Source organism: Propithecus coquereli, unplaced genomic scaffold (assembly GCF_000956105.1).
Source record: "Propithecus coquereli isolate 6110/MARCELLA unplaced genomic scaffold, Pcoq_1.0 Scaffold83, whole genome shotgun sequence".
NCBI lineage: Eukaryota > Metazoa > Chordata > Mammalia > Primates > Indriidae > Propithecus > Propithecus coquereli.
The window spans coordinates 1,195,336-1,211,526 of NW_012154507.1; the positions used below are offsets into that span (position 1 = coordinate 1,195,336).

General features: G+C 35.4%; 1 protein-coding gene across 1 annotated transcript in view; it reads right to left on the minus strand.

Annotated features, from left to right (window-relative positions):
• AP5M1 (adaptor-related protein complex 5, mu 1 subunit) overlaps positions 1-16,181 on the minus strand; it is a 19,002-nt gene extending 2,821 nt beyond the window's left edge. Inside the window, exons 1-7 of the mRNA XM_012663805.1 lie at positions 15,772-16,181; positions 10,967-11,612; positions 6,216-6,443; positions 4,702-4,841; positions 3,895-3,980; positions 3,685-3,803; positions 521-617 (exon numbers count right to left, since the gene is read on the minus strand). Coding sequence (XP_012519259.1) covers positions 521-617; positions 3,685-3,803; positions 3,895-3,980; positions 4,702-4,841; positions 6,216-6,443; positions 10,967-11,612; positions 15,772-15,845 — 1,390 coding nt within the window. The 5' untranslated portion in view covers positions 15,846-16,181. The remainder of the gene's footprint in view (positions 1-520; positions 618-3,684; positions 3,804-3,894; positions 3,981-4,701; positions 4,842-6,215; positions 6,444-10,966; positions 11,613-15,771) is intronic.
• Positions 16,182-16,191: the final 10 nt, after the last annotated feature.

Genomic DNA, 16,191 nt, shown 5'->3' on the forward strand with positions numbered 1-16,191 from the left:
ATCTCTTCAATCCATACTATATGCTAAACATCATGTTAATGGCATGCAATATAATTTTTTAAAAATCTCATAACAATCCTAAGGTAAAGAACACTATTATTTCCATTTTATAGATGAGGAAACTAAAACTTCAAGAAGTTTACTAACTTGCCCAAAGTTACACAGCTAGTAAGATATCTGAGCCAGACTCAAAAACCCCTGTCTATCCAACACCAAAGTCCCTGTGAACCAACACTAAATAAAAGAGTTTATTATACCCAGAGGAAAACAAATCCAACTTTACACTAAAGTTCACCTCTATCTCAATCCTTGCTCACCCAGACCATTTTATAAATAGGAGAAGGCAGAAGGCAATGTAAAGTATACAAACTGTTATGCAGGGTGGAATCAGGCCAGAATTTTATAAATTGAAATTATTCTTCAATTTCTAAGTTAAATTACATTATAATTTTTACTTTAGGTAATAACTGCATAACACCATTTTAATTCGCTTAATTTAATCTAAATCCATACAACTTACGTGCACTTATTTTTGGTTTTCCTGATGCAAAAACTTGAACTGAATGCTGATCCGCATAACACCCAGTGAGTGTATAATCTAAGATCCTAAAATGAAGCTAAAAAAGAGGAGAGATATATCAAGTTGAGGAGATTATATAAAAAGGATGGTTACATTTTTTCCCTTGACATAATTTTAGGGAATTTATCTCACACGGTGCACAAAATAAAAGCCACAAGTATTATACATGAATTATGTGTGTGTGCAATCACATACATACATATATGTACACACACTTTTATCCTCTTTGCGTTAGGGCCATTTCTTTTAAGTTTGTAACTCTGAAGTGCTTAACACATACCAGGCACTTCACTAACATAAACTCTAATCCTGCTGCAAGGTACCCCCAATTTACAAATGAGGAAACTGAGGTTCAGAAATAGAAGCAAATAGCATCCCAGCACATAAGTAGCAGAGCTGGCATTCGAACTCAGACCTGACTACAAAAGCTGGTGCTCCTTCCCCTGTGCTGGCTGTTACATTGCATATTCTCTTCTATCCCTACAGCTATGTGGTTATGATACACTTCGGATCATAATTCTTTTACAGGAAGGAACAGAACGTAAACACCTTCTAGCAAAACTTGAGAATGTAATTACTAAAACAGAAATATCAGTTTATCTTGTGTTTGAGGGGAATGAATTGCTTTACTTAATTTTCCAGAAGAGTGAAATTTGACTTTTACAGAACTAAGCTTAGAAATAATCCCTTCCCTTACCTAGAAAACTTTTCTAAAACATTCCATAGTTCTTGAATTTCATTGACAATATGGGGTTATCACTATAAATGCCAATTATTATTAATATATTGTGCTACAATAGAGTGAGCCATTAGTTCACTCTCTGAAGGCGTGGTGATGGGTGCCTCAGAGTTACCGTGATATTCACACCAACTATAAAAAGGTCTGTTTTATGGAGCTCCAGTGTCCTTTTGCTGTGGTTCTCCTCACCTCTGCTGCTAAATGCTCCTGATTTAGCAATATCCTGATATCTTTTTTATACTTTTTTCCTTCTATCTCTCCCTTCCCTGCAAATTTTTCCCATTTCCTAACTTTTTCCTTTAACTGCCAAACTAACTGATCACATGCATAGGATGTGATTTAGAATGTGATGTAACTTTCAGATCTCAGCAATGTTTTTTCCTTTTGCAACTCAAATTATCTCAGATAGTAAAGGGCTCTTGCTTGCATCTTTGGTATAATTCTGAATGCTGGAAGTTATGACAAGGTTGATTTCCACATGACTGAGATACTGTAAAATTCATTTAGTCGATGAATGAATGCAAATAGGTAATACATGCCTTCAATGAGATTGTAACTGGTTAGGTGATGGAAATGAACAGAAAAATCGTAACCCCTACCTTTGAAGGATATACAATGTGTTAACATCTCACATTTTTTCTAAAAGGTATCTGAAGTAGGAATTTTTACAATAATCCTTGAAACAAAGCTTGTGGACACAGGTGAAGCCAAGATAGAAAAAATGACTTATCACCAGCATTCTTCTGACTTCACCACCACTTCCCCCTAAAATTGTCTTTGTGTATAGATTTCAAGCTTACTTCTTTGGTTGTTTTAATACCATTCTATTTAGGTTTTTCTGCTACCTTTCTGAACACTCCTTCAATTCTCTCATTGCTTTTTCTGAATCTTCCCCATATTTTCTCTTATCTTTTTTTGATCTTACTGATTTTTACCATTTTAACTATTTTCTCTCTGTGGCTAAATCCTAATTCCTTATATATAGCTGAGCTCTCTCTTGAGAATGAAGCTTTAGGTTTTTAGCTACGCACTGGACACTTCCATCAGGATACAGTGCTATTACCAGCAACAAATATGATATGAAACTCATTCCCTCCCAATATTCTCCGTATCAGAATTTTCTTTTAAGCATATTCATCCACTCAGCAAGTATCTGTGTGCTAAGTACTAGACTACATGTTTTGGACAAAACAATGAATGAATAAATTCACGTTTCTATCCTCTTAGAGCATCAAATCTGGTTTAAATTACATACTTTTTTGAACATCATCTTTGACTTATAATTATTTTTATCTCTTTATTTAATTAGTGGTCAAAGCTTTACTTTTATTATGGCTCTTGAAGCAGTCCCTTACTTTTTCTCCCTTCCTTTCTCTTTCTGCTGACACTACATTAGCTCAGCATCATTAACTTATTATTACCATTCATCTGGGATATTAATATATAGCCATAAAATGCTTTGTCTCTAGTTTATTCACTCACCTTCCTCATACCCATTCCAGATTGATATTTATAATGTACCACTTTGTGGAAGACTACTCCCCTACTCAAAAAAGTACAATATCAACCAAAGGAATAAAAGTCAAATTCGAACCTTCTATACTACAAACCAAAATTACCTATCCAGCTTCATATAGTACTACTGTTTCTAGTACTGGCTCCTAAGCATACTTTGTTTATCCTCCTCCAGTCTTTTAAATCATTTCTTTACCTAAACAAATGGTCAATCTTCGACTCATGCTTATCTAGGCCTTGGAGTTTTGCTTACACTCATCTCCACTGGAAAGCTTACCTTGACCACTTGGGCCAGAACTGCTTACTCATTCCTTGAAACACCAAAAGCAGTTAGCATTGATACATTACTGACGTGCATCATTGAAAAATCCGTAGAGGGCAAAGACTAAATCTCATATTTTTTGGATACAAATCTTGAATTTGATAACTAAGAGCTAGGTAAAATTAGGCTATTTGGGCTCTTTAGGTTATACTTACCTGTTTTCCTTAATTTTTTTTTTTTTAAAGACTGGATCTCACTATGTTGCCCAGGCTGGTGTAGTGGCTATTCACAGGCACAATCACAGTGCATTATAGCCTCGAACTCCTGGGCTCAAACAATCCTCCCACCTCAGCCTCCTGAGTAGCTGGGACTACAGGCATGCACTCTGCACCTGGCTCCCTTAAATTTTTTTAATTAAGTGAAACAGAAAAGCGACTAATACTGAACAACCCAAAAAAGGACTTAGCCCAGACAAAAAGAACAGAATATCCCCCAAATTGGTGAAAAATATTAAAAATCAACCAGATTTAAGCAATTTAGAAACAAAGGAAGGGATTCTACTGTAGTGAGCCATATAAATAAGTTTACCTTTAAATATGCTGTACCTCCAATACAAATTGGGTCAAATGGCTGCTTCTCATGGCTCCTGGCTCCAAAAGTTACAGTTCCAGAAAGACTAATTTCCATTGACTTTGGGAACTTCTGGCCTAAAAACACAAATATACCAATCAACTATTCTAAATTAAGTAGATTCTATAGCAAATTAAGAAGAAAATCAATATACAAACCCTTGCTTACCAATAATCCAGACCAGTAAGCTTTTCTCTCTAAATACTTCAAGTTGGCCAAAACTAACTTTGTATTCCAAATGTGTAATTGGACCTCTTTAAAAAAGAAAAGGACAAAACAGAAAGAAAAAAACGATCACAGATGTAATAGTGTTAAGAGATTTAAGTTAAATCTTGTTACTATTACTCAATTCAAGGACAGCATAACAGCAGAGGTGTATTTAAGTTTGCAGACTAGAACAGATAATGAATATTAAATCTTGAAAAACACCAGAAACCACATAAAGATCTTTGGTGATGATATACATTTCATTATTAATTCTAAAGACAACTTGAAAATCATATAGCATGATTAATATAGTCGTATCGGTTAATATAACATTTAAACTACAATTTTATTATACATTTAGTTTGAAATATACTTTGAAAAGGATTATGCTGGAGAGTAAATGTAAAAGTAAAAGTGATGAGGAAGTAATCTTATAATTTACCAGGTTGTTGATAGTTGGGCTTTACTCATATGTAGGATACAGAGAAATTGCTAGAAATAAAGCCAGGAGTAAAATAACCCCTGAGGAAGCTACACTGGCTTAAGTTTATAATTAACTGGCAAGTTTAACCAGAAAAATGAAGACATATATACAGTAAAGAGATTATCCTTATGATTATGTTTTGTTTCAGAATCAGCATTCATTTGAATAACATAAAATTATTTTGAACTTAAAAATAAGGTAAAAAACAAAGACAAATAATTTATTGTGGGACAGTGGGAATGTACTAAGACAGAAATCACGGCATCATGTTATTTTATTCCTACCTATTGTAAAAAGGTAAATGAGCTTCACAGAATTCAAAATTATTTTTCACACTTTCATGAAGTTTTAAATTAACTGTTATTCTTAGCTGTATTTCTTCTTCTTTCACTTGATAAAAACCCAAAATTGGTGGGACAGGGACCTGAAAACAAAGATAAACCAATTTTTATATAATTCTCAAGTTAATGGGTCTAAAATAGCAATAGTGATTGAGAAAAAAGTCTTGTAATAATATAGTCATTACATACAGATATGCCTTTAATGACTCATGGGTTACTCCAAGCTGTTTTGGTAATAGCACTGATGAATCTATATTCATTCTAAGGGATCTATATTCTGTTCTCAGAGACGAGAAGAGTGCTTTACAAAGGTATACAATACATTCTTGTCTCTACTCTTGCTTGTCTAGGCTCCCCTTCTCCAGGTTCTCTAATGTTCATTAGACGTACTGGTCATTGCCACCCTGCCCACAGTTCCTGCTGCTCCATTTGTACCTGTGACTCCCCCCAGCCCCTAGCTCAGCAGCAGCTTGCTCAACTGGTCATCAATAACTGACTGAAGGGGAAACAATCTGTAGGCTGAGGTGAGCCAATCATTCTTTCTGATATAGCTGAAATAAGACACAAAGAGACTCTACTTATACAGTATAGATCCTAAAGCTGTAAGGTCATGTGCAAGCAGAGAAAGCAAGCTGAAAGAGGAGACTGAGAAGCAGAGAAGAGACAAACAGTGTGGACCCTGAGTATACAGTGATTTTGATTTTCTTTTTCTAGTCCCAGTCTGACCTGGGTTTACTTCTTTTCTTATCCTTGAGTGACAATGAGATTGCCTGTTGCATTCTCAAAATAAATTCCCTCTACATAAGCTACCTTGAATAGGTTTTTTTCTAACCTACTGATTCACAACTAGGACAAAAGACAAATGGTATAGTACAAAGAGGTTCAGTAGTTTAGAAAATTTGGGTTCATATCCAAACTGTTCCACTTAACAGTTAATATGACTTATGCAAGTCATAAGTCTCAGAGAACTGAGACTCTCCTTATATGTAAAATGGGGATAATAATACCTTACTTAAGAGTTGTTAAAGGTACTGGAGAAAATGCATGTAAAGTGCCTACGACAATGTCTGACACACAGCAGTTATTCAATAAGCAATAAATAGGTCTTAGTAACATTATATATTTGTAACTCAGGTTGCCTGGGATTAGAGGTATTTTATGTTCACAGTTAAAACCATGACTAAGTCATACCATGACCTATCCTATAGCCATGGACTCCTTATTAGAGAACATTAAAAAAAATAAATTCAATGACTTTGAAAACTATTTACAAATAGTTACAGACATTAGGACAAGAGGTATCCTTTTCAAAGACTAAATCTTCGCCTTCATTCGTCAATTACTGTCTGGTATATAACTCAGGAAAAGTTCCCATTTGGAGGAACAGTACAAATGATTTGCTTATCAACAGAATTTATAAATATTAACAAAGTCTCAACTTTCCCGAAGTTGTTTACCTGGGAAGTGTAGTAGCATAAGTTGAATGACTCTAAAGGTGGAGTGAATGGAAATTTGTAAGGCCCACTAAATGCAGAATCATCCATTGCATCAATGCTACTAGAAGTCAATATGGCAGAGTCGAGAGAAGTCACACAAGGATGAACTAAAACATCTTGAAGTGGAGATCCATTGGTGGGGAGACTCAAGCTGATGGTAACATTTGGCATGATTCCTTCCAAATCACACTGCAATATAAACAGAAATGGATATTACCAAGATCTTAGAAGCAAATATCTGACTGGGGCTTTTCTGAATTTATCAAAGTCATTTTCCTCAACCTAACTCACTTTTCTCTCTAGGTATTGTTCTTCTTGCTTTCTATGTTCTGGTTAATGGTTTTACCATGTTTCAGACACCCAGAGACCAGGAGAACCTTCAGAGACCCCTATGTTTACCTCTAAAACTCTTAAAAAGATATTTTAAATCCATTGACTTCTCTTCATTCCTGTTGCAACCACACTGGTACAGGCCCTTAAAATGTCTGTCACAGCCCTCTAATCATATCTAGACTTGCATTCCTCTATTCAGTCCACCTTCTATCAATGCCAGAACTATCTTAATGTAACATAATTTTTGTTATATTGTATCCATGCTCAAATCCTTTCAATAGTTCTCCTTTGGTTGTGCATTATTTTTTAAGCCTTTCATTGTTTGGCTCTCACCTACTTCCTTAATTATTTTCTACCCTGCAACTTACAGTGTAGACATATTGGATTTTTGCATTTCTCTGAATAAATCATAGTCTTATATTTCCATATACACCTCTGCATGTGCTATTCCCTCCCGTTGCATTATTCTTTTCTCCTGTAAATTCTTTCATTCTTCATGTCCTAGCTCATTTGAAGCTTTGTGTGAAGCCTTGCATTCTGTATTATCACCTCCACATTCCTTTGCTACATAGAGAAACTCAGCATCTTCTTTCCTATGTGGTTTGGGTTAGTTTGCCAATGACAGGTACTCATGACAGATTTCAGAGGGGAGAAAGGAAAGGTAAGCCATTATTCTTGGGAGGTCATGGAAGCCAGATATCACAGCTTCACAGACCTGTCCCTGAGCTTCTACTTTTAAGGCTGTGGTGGCAAGATGTAGCACTTTCACAAACCTTTCCTTGAACTCCCACTTTGAGGTTTTAACAGACAGACGTGGCAGCTTCTCAGAGTTCTCTGTGAACTCTGGTTTCCCATCTACTCCAGACTCCAGATTTCCAGATTGAAGTAATTAGTTAATGTTTCTGCAAGGCTGCAGTTGGAGGATCAGAGACTTATTCCTTCAGCAGCTCTTGAGGAAGCCCTAATTACTATATTAAATACCTTTACTACCATATATTTATTTATTTTTAGAGACAGGGTCTCGCTATGTTGTCCAGGCTGGAGTGCAGTGGCTATTCACAGGTGCAATCATCACAGTGTACTACAGTCTTGAACTTCTGGGCAATCCTCCCACCTCAGCCTTCCCAACCTCCCAAAGTAGCTGGACTATACCACTGTGCCTAGCTTTGTAGTAGCTTTTTCTTACCCAACCAGACTTGACACAACTTACACATATCAACAATTTACACGTATGCAGGTAGTCAGGGTCTTCCTTCGCACAACTCTAACTTGACATTTACCTCTATTAAAGCACTGAATCAAACTGGCCAATTGAGCCATATAAAGATTATTGATACCTTTTGTTTCACTAGACCTGCCTGATATTTTAAGAGTTAGTGGAACTCAAGAGGTATAATGCTTAGCTCCAAATGCACTATCATATACAGAGTCTGCACCATACATTAACTGTCCGCCACCTACAAGTATTTGTTTGTCATATTTTTCTTTGTATCTCTAGTGCCTAGCACATTTCTATGCATGGGAAACAATCAAAAAATGTTTGCTCAGTGGGTATCTTTTTCTAATTATGGACCCTACTTTTGTTTTTTTATTTCTAGTATGAAATGTTTCACTTTTTATCTTATCTACTGCTTGACTTGTGAATTCATGAATGTATCTGCTATACAATGTAATAAGCACTTACAGAGCAGACAGGCATTGTGAACAGTACCATGTACAATTAGTGCCTTTATAAGGTCTTTTGGTGGGAATTACAATAATGTCAATCACATTTGAAAATAAATAGGCCAAATAGCTTTACTAAAAAACTTACAAAAATATTTCAGTGTTTCAACTTTTAAACCATCTGCTACTTTCTATATGTGAACTAGTAAGAAAAGTGGTTTTGTTTTTGATAGATATTTATGGAGATAATAAAATAAGTGAACATTAATAGCAAATACTATTAAAATATAAAAATATTATTTATACTTATTAAATTATCCTCTAACAGTCTACCATTCTTAAAGGAGTCAGAAAAACAGAAATCATTATGGAAACTGCCAATGAATTATTCACTATCTGGGCACCAGATCATGAGCCATTTACTATAGGATTCTAAAAGGAATCTGTGTACTACCCTTTAAACCAATCTGGCATATGTAAGTCTAGACATCAGAACTAGGAATTATAAAAAAAACTAGGAATTATAAAAAAAGAAGGCACCTAAGAGCTTATCTCATTCAAAAATGAGAAAAAAGTCATGAGTTGTGAGAGATTTCCAAAGATATGTAGAAAATTAGTGGTAGAATGAGGTCTAGAACTTTAGTCCACTGGCTTTTGGTTCACCAGGTTTTCTAGAGTAAGATAAAATAATCATTTCCATTTACAATGGGCCTCACAATAAAACTCCTTTAAATATTAATCACCTGAAGTACTTAAAAAATATTTAGCCAACAGTTATACTATTTACATACAACCTTAAAGAAACATTTAGTGCATAGGTTAAGGTATAAATACCTCCATCCTTTTTCTTCCTTAAGAAAGTTTTTTAAAGAAGAAAGTTGTCCATCATGATAATCTGTATCAGGACTAAGAAGAAGTATCAATCTCAAATTCTCATAAACAATAAACTAGAGTCAGCCTATCAGTGAGCAGAGACATTTAAATATCACAATATTAACATATTCCCTGTTTATTGCCACAGAAATGGTGAGTTTTCCTATTTTTACTTCACCAAACTTGGAGAAAAGAGTCAACTACTTTAAGACTTAAGAATGACATAATCCATGAATGCCTCAATTTTGGAGCCATTTACAGTAGTTAATTAATAAAACAAATAACTGGAATGTATTTTTGACCATGATAAAAGTGAGTTTAAAATAGACACAAAAACCTTCAGTTCAATTTAAGGTTAAAAAGGAAAATAAAAGAAAGACCCAATTTGTCTGTCAGGACTATTCTAATTCTCCGAAATCTCCTTTTATCTATAAGATTTATACATAGCCATGCAACATTAAGTTTGATATATAAAAAAATATACATTCGTAAGTGTAGAGAATAAAGGAAGATAGAAAAAAAGACATCTGAGAATACTATTAATACACACTTGTAGAAAGTTTACCTGGAGGATTTTTATTTTTGATCATTATTCAACCTGGTATTACTCATTGCTAACTGTATTGTTATTTCCATTGTCTATCCTATTTTCTAACCTTAAACCAGAGAACCCTAAATCAACCTATTGACTTGTTTAAACAAAACAAGAGCCCTAGGCCAGGCAGGTGTCTCAGGCCTGTAATCCTAGCACTCTGGGAGGCTGATGAGGCAGGAGGATCTCCTGAGCTCAGGAGTTAGAGACCAGCCTGAGTCCTAAGCAAGAGCAAGACTCTGTCTCTACTAAAAACAGAAAAAATTAGCTGGGCATGGTGGTGTGTGCCTATAGTCCCAGCTACTTAGGGGACTGAGGCAAGAGGAGGCTGAGGCAGGAGGATCCACTTGAGCCCAGGAGTTTGAGGTTGCTGTGAGCTAGGCTGATGCCATGGCACTCTAGCCCAGCAGACAGAGCAAGATTGTCTTGATAAAAAAAAAAAAAAAAACAACAACAAAACAAAAGCCCTTCAAAATGATTCTAGATATCATGTCAGAGATTTGTCGATTTCACTCCTTCTAAAAAAAATGGAAAACAGGTGTGGCAATTTAAAAATATGTTCACAAATTCTTTAACACTACTCTGTTCAAAAGGTAGAAACTAATTCCATGCCCCTTGAATATGGACCACTTTTAATGACTTGCTTCTAATGAACAGAAATAGTGGAAGCGATATGTGACCTCCAGTCTATGTAATAAAAAGAATAACTTCTGCCTGTCTCTTCCTTTCTTTCTCTCTCTCAGATCATTCGATTTGAGGGAAGCCAGTCACCAAGTTATAAGGTCATTTAAATAGCCTGTTGAGGAGGCCATGTGGAAAGGAACTGTGTGGCTGTCCCCCAATAACCACCAACTTGCCAGTCATATGACTGAGTTAGTTACCTTACAAGTAGATCTTCCAGCCACAGTCAAACCTTCAGATGACTAACTGAAATCTTGACTGTGATCTCATAAGAGACTCTACACTGGAAGTTCCCAGCTAAGTTGTTCCTAAACTTCTGACCCACAGGAACTATGAGAATAATAAATGTTTATTTGGGAGTAATGAGACAATTCATTACATGGCAACAGATAACTCATATAATTGGTAGGAAAAGCAAAAAGAACTAAAATTTCATATGATTCTAACATCCAATGACTGATGTTTAAGATAAAAATCAAGAATGTTATTTAAAATACAGTTAGCAAATTTTACTTTTCTCCATATATGTTAAATGCTATGATAAAGCAAGTATCAGAGAAAACCTCACCTTGCAAGTGACTGTTCCAACAACTTGCCACGTATCTGCTATATCCTGTTTATCATATTGCATGGATTTTACCTTTTCAGTAATAGAAATAGAAACTTGGGGTTTTCCTTTGTATGTTCCAGCTTTCCAGGCTGGCTGTTTCTGTGGCTGAGTCACAGAAGCAAAATGGACATTATCCAATGAATTCTGTAAATTGGCATCTAATATGGTACCAAATGGACAAGCCTGTAGAAGCAAGTCAGGCAATTGGCTCAATTTTGTGCTCAGCTCAGTGTCATTTTTTTGACCTGAGTACAGAAAATCCTGTATCCCAAAAAGAAGTTCAAAACCTTGTGAAATTCCACTGATGCTAATTAACGGCGGACGAGGGGATAGAGTTTGTTCGACTAGTGGAACACAAGCATATATCATGCCACTCTTCAGAAAAGCAACAACTGGCCAGAGTTCTTCACCTCCTATGGGGAGTCCATAAATGGATGTTTTATTGATGCGTGAACAGCTGTCACGACTCTCCACGAAGTCCTTATCATCATCCAATAATCTAAGTTCAAAGAGCAGTGCTTTAAGAAATGGGCCATCTTCAGGAATAGACACATAACTTGCTCCATTGAAGACTCTGGCTCGTTTTTCAACAGTTGGATAACGTCTGCATTTTATGGAAACAGAAAGATTATTAATGATTCTTCCAAGTAAAATAAAAATGAAAGAATTTTAAAAAAGCCCAAAACACAAGGCAAACAATAACAATAAAACACACAACAAACAAATACTTACACACACCCACAAAAGCCAACAACCAAAAAGTATTATATATTAAGTTCCTACTGGAGTAACTGTTTCATACTTGGTATGTTAGCTATTATTGAAAATGTTTAATTCAATTTAGTTATTTAATTTTTTAAATAGGTAGAGTACATGATTCTAATTCAAAAATCCTGTCTCTTAGCCACTCAGACAGATTCCATCTTGGTTAGCAAGATATGGATACCTGGACCATTTTAGGCATCTTTAAGAATTTTTGTTTTTTTTTCTGATTCCATCTTAGTAGAGTATGACCAAAGAAGTAGTTCAATTTAACCCTCTACAATTTTAGATTCACTAGTTGAGATGGTACAATTTTAAAAGGAACGTTCCATTCTACTTAACCTGCAGTGAATAACAGGTACCCTAGGTCTTCCGGCCAACCCCTACAAAAATACGGAAGATCATTTTAGTAACAATGGTTTATCTCTATGGCCTTGGAAGATACTATTACATAATAAAAAAGAATAAAATCTGAATAATCCTTTATGATTTACATGTTCTGGGTTGAATAATAAGTCACTAATTCATCCTTTTTCTCTTTTTTCTGAAACAGAAGATGCTTTAACTCATTTACTGAAATCTGTTAGACTGTACGTTCTTAGTTCCAAAAAATGTGCTTTTCCTATTCCTTCTCTCTCCATTCTAAAGTCTAGAACAAAGTCATCTATTAGCTTACAACTTTTGAGTAAATCACCTAACTTCCCTAAGCCTATTTTCTTATTTGTAAAATAAAACAAAGGGGTGGTAGTTCTTGTCAAGGGTTAAAAACATACCTAACTAGAACAGTTTTTTTAACTAATAAAATATTAATGTTTATTAATGACTTTTTAAAATAAAAATAAGAATGTATTCAAAGATATCCAAGTATAAGTAAACCTCACTCATTTACATTCTGCTGCATTTTCTTGTTAAAGAAAGGGGAAGAATTAGCTAGCATACTGGTAACAGCCAAGCAGGTAAATGCCATTTCTTTCTCTAAGTCTCTGGATAAGAATAGGAGAGAACTTTGGACTAAACTCTAGTTCAGTGTCTTATTCTCTAGTTAACCAAAGGATAATTAAAGTTCTTAAGTGTAAAAATTTCATGACTGACTGTAAAGATAAGAAGTTAATCTGGGACCTTATACAATGCCTCAATATGTGTTCAATATTTTGTTGGATGACTCAATCTGTCATATCAAATTTATTCTAGGCTTTTTCTAAAATAGGACTCAAATCTTAAATGGCCCTACAACTATGAGGTACAATACCAACTGAAGCCAGACTTAAGCTGATGCTATTACTATCTGGTCAACAAACCTTTAAACCAGGATCTAAATCAAGCTTTACTGTGGGAAATAAATAGTTAGATAGAGGTGAGATCATTTGCCTTTTTAAATCTTAAATACCAGCCATCAGATTTTGGCATATATATGGGTAACATGTCAGTGCATATCAGTTTAGCTCTAATACCAGCTCCAAGGGGTCAGACAAGTGAAAATAATAAAACTTAGCTAATTCATTCAATGATACACAATTAAAGTGAAGTACTTGAACCCAACTTGCTGCTCCATAGAGATGCTGAAAAGCCCACCCAAATATATCTGAATCTTTCTGAAATATTACCCTGAGCACAGTGGGAAAACATTCTGAAACGTAGAATGACTTTTTCAAGCAAATTATTTTTTTTAAGCAATAAAAATCGCAACCTCTATGAGATATTAAGATAATCTACAAAGCAACAGATATAAAAACAGTATAGTATTGGCATAAGAAAGATAAAGTAATAGAACCGAGACAGACCAATGTTTATATGGGGGACATAATAAATATTATCAACAGCCCCACGAATTAATGAAAAATGATATACTGCTTGAAAGATGATGTTAGGAAAAGTGGCTCACAGTATAGAGAAAAACAAAATGGGATTCCTACTTAGCACCATATTCAAAGATGGACTACAGATGGATTAAAGACTTAAATCTAGCAGATAAAATTATAAAGTTAAGATAATGTGGAAAGATATGTTTGGGAAATAATGGCAGAAAAGACTTTAACAAATTCCCCAAAGTGCTAACTACTTTCATTACATCAAAAACAGTGATTTCTGTTTAACCAAGGGCAAAATAAAGTTAACTGACAATGATAAAATAAAATATCTGTAATATCTAAAAATGATAGAGGACTAATATCAAGAAAGCATAAATAAACAGAAAAAAAACAGCAACTTTCAAAGAAAAAAAGAACAGAAGATATGTACAGGCAATTCACAGAAGAAGAAACTCAAAGGACTAAGAATCACTGCTACATAGAAAAACGCAAATAAAAAGATATCCTTTATGGGCAAAAATTAGAATCTAAGTGTTAGGAAAGAATGGAGACACAGGAACTCTCACTCATTGCTAGTGAGTGTGTAGATCAGTGAAAGTATTTTGAGGAACTAATTATTTGGCAGTATTTGGTCAAAATCAGCATAGATTAGTCCCCATGGACCAGTTTGAGGATGTCTACTTCAGCAGTTTCTGATGGCCGAGAATTGGAGTCAACTTGGAAGATCATCCCTGGGGAAGGGGATAGGTAAAATGTGGAGGATGTAAAGAACCATGGAGTACTACAGAGCATGTAGGAGTAATAGCCTAGATCTGCACTGTCCAATGTGGCAGACATTAGCCACATGTGGCTATTCAAACTTAAATTAAAATTAATTAACATTAAACAAAATTAACAATTGAGTTCCTCAGTTACAGTACCTAGAGTTCAAAAGCTTAATAGTCACATGTGGGTAGTGGCTGTAATATTAGCCAGCACAGATTTTGAACATTTCCCCTTTCCATCATTGTAGAAAATTCCATTGGACGGTGCTGCTCTGGATGAACACAAAGTAACATGGATGCTTCCTGAAAACAGTGCTGAGAGATATGACAAATGTAAAAAAAGGAAATGAAGTCTAAAGCACATTATGTAATTTGAAAAATGCACACACAAATACATGCAAATAAAAGGATAACACCAAAAATATAAGAATTACCCGTGGGGGAGGAGGGGAACAGCAGTTAGAAATAGATAACCAAGAGAATATATAAATAAAATGAGGAGTACCTTGAATGGGCTAATGGGGCTGATGAACCATGAATTAAAGATATTATAATATTAACCTCCTGTACTTGAGGTGAGAAAACTACAACAAATGTAAGCCAGGAATCTTGGGGGAAAATGGTAAACTCCAACTCTGATGCCTCAGTAACAAAACTGTTTAGGTTGCAAAGAATGAATTTTTCATATCCACATTGCCAACTTTTTATTTAACCATTCATCTTTACCTGCCTCAATCTCAATTCTACTACACTACTTCACTATAAGCTGTCCTCGGGGAAGAACAAATTGTTGGCAAAAAAGGATTATCAGTGGCTACTGAGAATAAAGTTTGAAATAGATTACTCGATTGCCTCTCACATTTCACAACGAGTTATTGTATAGTTCTCTTCACAGTTATTTTAATAAAATAGGGCAAGTTCTAACAGTGGGACCAGATCAACTTACATCAACGAAAAAGTGAATACAATTACTATCTGATGATTTCTAGCAATGACACATATTGATAAGATAGATGAAAGTAACAGTCATACAGCTCAGCAAGGATTTTTCAATAGAATGAGTTAAAATGTTCTTGAATGACTTCATCAATGAAAGTATAAAAATCTAAAATGTTTAGTGCTCAATAAGTTTTCTTCTTTTCCCTTTGTCATCTCCATATAAATTCTAAACAAGTGGAGTTCATTTTAAGATACAATAATACTAATGTCAGAAAACACATACTGTGGTACTTACTATGTGCCAGGCATCGGTTTACTTAATTCTCACAGCACTATGAGGTAGGACTATTAACAGACGAAACAGAGGTTAAGTAACTTGCCCAAGTCACGGAACTATTCGTGGCTTACCTGGGACACAGTGCATCACAAAACTATGCTACATCATCGACCCTCTGATCCATCCTCCCTGAGAATTCAGACTTGTATTTACCTGGAGAATCTCACGGTGCCACAAAGCGCAGTTCTTGGTTCGTGACTTATGAGCCACACTGCCCGCTGGGCCATGGTAAACCACTAAAAAATCAGCTCATCTAATAACCAACGTCGCCACCAAGGAACAGCGCAGACCGGCTTTCTCAGATGGACTCTTACCAGAAGCCCCGAGGCTCATCCTACGACACATACTGGTCAGGCTCAGCAGAGAAGCTAGCTCCTTTACGTGAGGTGACTAAGTCCTCTGAGTCGCCCCCTCGTTAACACATACCACAGAAAGTTCTAAGAATCCCCACCCAGAGCCTTCAGGAATTTACTTATCCCCAGCAATCCCCGTACTTTCTTCCTTTAAATTCTACTTCCGGGATGGTGGCCCGCAAGGATCAAAGTTTCTCTTCGGTTCGCCGGTTGCTGGAGT